This window comes from Elephantulus edwardii, unplaced genomic scaffold (assembly GCF_000299155.1).
Source record: "Elephantulus edwardii isolate Elephantulus edwardi_28Jun2011 unplaced genomic scaffold, EleEdw1.0 scaffold00066, whole genome shotgun sequence".
NCBI lineage: Eukaryota > Metazoa > Chordata > Mammalia > Macroscelidea > Macroscelididae > Elephantulus > Elephantulus edwardii.
The window spans coordinates 3,015,162-3,021,161 of NW_006399816.1; the positions used below are offsets into that span (position 1 = coordinate 3,015,162).

The window sequence follows — 6,000 nt, forward strand, 5'->3', positions numbered from 1 at the left end:
CTTCAACTTCAGCTCTTTGTACATTCTGTTGTAATATTTTGCTTTGTCTTCTTTGTCTTTTTTTCTTTTTTTATTATATTGTCTCACATTAGGCTAGAAGGGCAGCAAGGGGAAACCAAGCATTGAAATAATGGAAACTGAGTTTCGTTTAGACAACACAATTTGGCCAACCAATCTTGGACGTAACATGGTGAACCAGACAGATGTAGCTCTGCAACCCCCCCCCCCATCTTAAGGCGAAAACAGGCAATTGCAGGTCAGGTCAATGGTGCCCTCAAGCAAGGTGAAGTGCAGAGAATTTACAAAACCCACGGCCTACCATAAAAATAATAAGTATAAACCCCAAACCCATGGCCTGGGAGACAAGGAAGGGCCTGACCACCTAACCCAGCAGAAGAGGCCGCACGGGAGTGACACACATAAAAGGGGACCTCACTGTGGGGGCCTAGGAAACTGCTGGGCGTGTGGCTAGCTCGCAGTTCCTGACACTGGTGGATGTGGATGTGGGTGTGGCTTTTTTTTTTTATAGTGAGAAAAATTTGTATTTAGAATTAGCCAGCTGGACTGACTTTAGATTATCTCAATTTTGTTGGCAACATCCACAGCATCATAGTCAGGAGCAAGTCAAACATAGACCTTTTTCTCTTCATCAGGCCTAATCAAGCTGTTGACTTTGGCCACATCAATGTCATAGAGCTTCTTTACACCTTTTCTGATTTGGTGTTTACTGGTCTTGACACCCACAATGAACAAATGTGTGTTGTTATCTTCTGTCTTCTTTATGGCTGATTCACTGGTTAGTGGTCAGTGATAATGGCATAGTGGTCAAGCTTGTTTCTTCTGGGGGTACTATTCTGGGGATATTTGGGCTGCCTTCAGAGTCTTAGCATCTTAGGCTGCCGGAAGGTGGGTGATGTGCGGATCTTCTTTTTTTGTGTGGCTGTCATGCCCTTCAGGACTGTCTTCTTGGCCTTAACACCTGTTTTGGCTTCTGTTTTGGGAGGGACAAGGACTTCCTTCTTCACTTTCAGCACCATCTTCAGAGAAAGGCTTTGCTTAGTCTTCATGAGCTGCCCTTTGAAATCCTCTGTTCAACTCTTTTTTCCCCAGCATCTCTTTTCTTTCTTTGTTTTGGCTTCTCAATGTTCTAGTGCAATTTTCAGAGTCTCTTCTGACATCCATTTTGTTCTTTTCTTTCTCCTCTGTCTTTGTAATGACCATCTGCTCTCTTCATTCATACTATCTTTGATGATATACCACAACTCATCTAGTCTTTGATAATTAATATTTAATGTATTAAACTTATTCTCAAGATGATTTTTAAATTCAGGTGGGATAGATGCAAGGTCGCACTTTGGTTTGTGTGAACTTGTTTTCATTTCCTTTTGCTTATTATTAATAATAATCTCAAATTGGCAATAACTAAATATCCAATAATTGTAGAATCAATAAACAGACATGAAGTCCACGCATGCTGTGGAAAACTAGATACCAAGAGCAAAACAACAACAAAGATAAACCTCAGAAACACATTAAGTGAAAGAATTCAGACATGAAACAATTTGAGACTCCATCTACAATAAAATTTGAAAACAGCAAAACGAAACAGTGTAAAAGATGACAGGGTAGTTATCAGTGAAGGAGGGAGACACTGGAAAGGGACATGAGGAGACTTTCTAGGGTCCTGAAATCATTCTGTATCTTTATCTGGACTATGGTTATGTGAATGTACACATAATACAAATACTCATTGAGGTGTGTAATTTCTATTATGTAAATTGTAGTTCTATTTAAAATAACACAGGTAGAAATAAAATAAAAACACCCAAGCTTTAAAATGTAAGCTTAACTGATCAAAACTAATTGAAGATGGCCTGGCTTCATGCCTTTTCCCAGCCTCATGACAGTAGATGTTCTGATGACCCAGACTGTTGTCAGCCCAGGTGGTAACTTCAGGGCACCATGAACTTCCTCGTCCCATTTTACAGGTGAGCAGACAGGCTCAGTCAGAGAGGGGAGGTAACACACCCAAGGCAATCTGAGCCAATGACTTCACAGTCTAACTCCCTAGCCCCCAGTCTATACCTTGCCTCAAAAGAAACAACAGAGTTTGTCTAACAAATGAAAACAAAACAAAGGCAACCCACTGCTGCCCAGTCAATTTTGACTCATGGTGATCCTCTCTCCGGGCTTCTGAAGCTGTAAATCTTAACAGAAGCTGACCGGCTTCTGAAGCTGTAAATCTTAAGGCCTCATCCTCTCACTGAGTAGCTGGTAGATTCAAAACACTGACCTTTCTGTTTAGTGACCCAAAAACTCAACCCACTACACTACCAGGCTCCCTTAATGAAAGAAATGTGATAAGAAGCAGACCCTCACCTCTTTGGCTTCATTTTGTGATTTCATATTTTCAGCAATATATTTGACACTTTCGATGGCTTCTTTGATTTCTGGCGACAAAGCAGAGAGGGACAGCATTGCATCGACAGACTCAGAACTGGAGCTTCTTGTGAGGTTGGCGCTGAAATTTGAGATTTTTATCCTGCGATGGTGGCAGAAACCACACACCCCATCCTGGCAGGGGAAGCCCTCCTTGCAGACTTTGGACTCTGCGCGGCTGAAGCAGTTAATATTCGAGAGCTCGGCGCTGTAGAAGGGCCTGGGTTTCTGAGCGTCTCCCTCGTTGCCTGCAGGCCTGGTCATGAACATTATCCTGGGAAGCACGTTCAAGAACACAGTCTTCACCCAGGCAGGCATCGTGTGCGTGGTGGGGGTTCGGTAGTGCACGTTGAGTACAAAGACAGTGATGACGATAGACAAGGTTACAAAGATCATGGTGAACAAGAGGTACTCGCCGATCAGGGGAATGACCAGGGAGGTGGACGGGATTGTCTCGGTGATGACCAGGAGGAACACGGTCAAGGAGAGCAGGACTGAGATGCAGAGCGTCACCTTCTCGCCGCAGTCGGAGGGCAGGTAGAAGACGAGGACGGTCAGGAAGGAGATGAGCAGGCAGGGGATGATGAGGTTGATGGTGTAGAACAGGGGCAGGCGCCGGATGTACAGCGAGTATGTGATGTCAGGGTAGATCTCCTCACAGCAGTTGTACTTGATCTCGTGCTTGTAGCCTGGGGCCTTGATGATGGCCCACTCTCCACTCTCCCAGTAGTCCTTGAGGTTCATGGACGAGCCGATCAGGACCAGGTCGATTTTCGCTTTGTCGTAGGACCAGGAACCGAATTTCATGGTGCAGTTTTGGTAATCAAATGGAAAGTAGGTCACGTCGATCTTGCAGGAGCTCTTGAAGATGGCCGGAGGGATCCAGGTCACTTCACCCGTGTACTTGAGTAAGGCCTTGGTCTTGTCGTCCATCTGGAAATCTCCAACAGCGCTGCAAAGACAGAGACCAGGACGGGTCACCAAGCAATTCAGCTTCTCACACCGCCATCACCGCTAAGTGGACGGAGGGCAAGTAACCATGAGCAAAACTGCAGAATATGAGAACTTAAAGTTGCCCAAGGCTGTCTAGGTCATCACACCCCGGGTTACCAAGGGAGACACCGAGGCCCAGAGAAGGGGATGAGCTGATGAACCGGGGGAGCTGGTAGAGACTCACCTGACCCCAACAATATATATTCATCACTACCTGGGGAAAGTCACTGGGTCGTTCCCAGTAACTAACTCCCTACTTGATATTTAGTGAGATACTCTTACTCACCAGCATGTGACTCCCACTTTAATTAAAGAAACAGCAAGTCAGTTTGACTTTCATTGAATTTAAGGCATCCTGAGGACAAGTGTTAAGGTAGCTTTTGAGGAGATTTGTCCCTGTGTTCTGTACGTTAATTTGAACTCCACTGTAATACATATATATGTATCATGTATGCAGACACCATTGGTGGGAACTTTGCTACATGAGATTATTATTAAAGTCTACCCTTGGATTCTATTATTCATCACACTCCCCATTCCTCCTACCATTCTCTTACAATAAATAACCATGTCACCTCATTCTACCTTTCAAATTTAGCAAAATAGGCTCTTTCACATTCTTTTTCTTAAACTTCTGTACCCACAATTCCTCTCCCTGTTCTCATCCGTGGCTGGACATTTAGACTGTTTCTGCCTTTTGTGAACAGTGTGCAATGGCCACCACAGTCCCTACTGGGTCTCCTAGAGTTCTGCAGGTGAAGACACTCCTGTTCCTATAGGGAGAACCATCCCTACATCCTTTCCCCCTCATATTTGAAGAAGGAGGGATTGGAATATAAAACCTAAACATTTAAAGGGTTATCCTCGTATTGACATAATTACTGGATAAAGCCATGTGAAAAGAGAGGGCATCCTTTCAGTGCACCCCATTCCCTCATTATTTTTTTTTTTTTGCACAGGACAATCATTGATCATGGAGACAGGCTTCCAATGTTGCTACCCACCCTTACCTGGGCTAGCTAGTTTGACCAAAGGTGCCTTGCTGGGTTATAATACGTGCTTAATTCCAACTTTGCCCTCAATTCCTCCACAAGATTAGTCCTAGCTCTTGGCTTCAAGAGAAAGGTATGAGGAGTGGGAGGCGGGCTAGGGATACACACAGTCCCCATATGGATTGGACCCATAGTCAGCACTCCCTGCAGGGAGCCCTGTAGGACTTGGCTGGGCTAAGCAAAAGGCAGAAAAGATCCTTGGGTGGACAGGGACCTTCTTAACTTTCCTCTGGCATCCTGGATCAATACATTGTGAGAGTGGGAAGAAACCTTTAGAACCTAAGGATTAGCAAACTGCCTGTTTCTTTAGGTAAAAGTTTTATTGGAATGTTGTTGACATATTGTCTGTGGCTTCCTTTACGTAACAATAGCATGGTTGGGTCAATGACCCAGGCACCATAAAATAGGCAATCCTATATGAGAAAATAAGTTTGTTCTTTAAAGATACCTACTTGTGGTATTTCTATTACAGTAACACTACTAAGTTCCCTGGATGGTACAGCTGGTAACCAAAGGTTGGTAGTTCACACTCACCCAGCAGCACCTCAGAAGATCAGACCTGTTTTCTGCTTCTGCAGGGATTATAGCTAGCCCTGTTCCACGGTCATTAACAGGAGAGTGAGGAAGATGAACATCAGGTGCTCATTCCTGCTTGTCTATAGGGACTCTGGTCACGATGGCTGCTGACCACGGACTGTGTCTGCCTAGATCAGAAGGCATCTTTGCTTCATGACCTTTGCCAGGAGCCAGAAAATGAGGACCCAGTTAGGGACTAGAATCGGGCAAATCACAGCCACACAGTGATTGGCTGGATGACTGACTGAGTAACCAAGAGATCATGAAGGTCTCACTCCCAGGAAGAGTCCAAGAGGTGGCTGGGGGCAAGGGATGGTAGAGAAACCAGGTGAGATGATTTTAAAAGGAAGACGGCTGCAACAATGAATGAAATCCAAAGTCTCTGTAAATTTTCATTGAAATTAATAATAAATTTAAAAAACATTTTGTCAATAAAGACTGATACAGTGACTACAGTCATGGGCTTAAATGGTGCAGGACTCAGAAAAAAATAAGGAAGAAGGCAATGGTTATCTGAAGCATCACTGCAATCTAAGGGCAGATCAGAAGCTTCAGTGGATGAGGGTGGTGAGTGCAGGGGTCATAGTGACATTAGCCTTTAAAATATGCCCCAGTGTCCATAGAAATATAGGGTATCTAGGAAGGCAAGAAAATAGCCCAAGGCAACCTCATCAACAAACTATCAGGTATCCATGAACCTCAACAGTGTGAAGTCAAACTGACACATCAGCAGCCCTGCATGAGATCTGATGGGACCTGTGTTGGGTTAGCTGCTGGACAGCCAAGTGCATCTGTCCCAAAAGCCCCAGATACGAAATCACCAAGAAATAATTGTTGTTGTTGTTATGTGCCGTCGAGTCACTTGTGACTCATAGAGACCCTATGTACAACAGCCCTAAATCCTGCTCTATCCTATGCCAATCTCACTGCCTCTGACACA

General features: G+C 44.5%; 1 protein-coding gene across 1 annotated transcript in view; it reads right to left on the reverse strand.

Annotated features, from left to right (window-relative positions):
• Positions 1-6,000, reverse strand: part of CHRNA3 (cholinergic receptor, nicotinic, alpha 3 (neuronal)) — a 32,993-nt gene that overhangs the window by 13,379 nt on the left and 13,614 nt on the right. Inside the window, exon 5 of the mRNA XM_006888269.1 lies at positions 2,380-3,391. Within this exon, the coding sequence (XP_006888331.1) occupies positions 2,380-3,391 (1,012 nt within the window). The remainder of the gene's footprint in view (positions 1-2,379; positions 3,392-6,000) is intronic.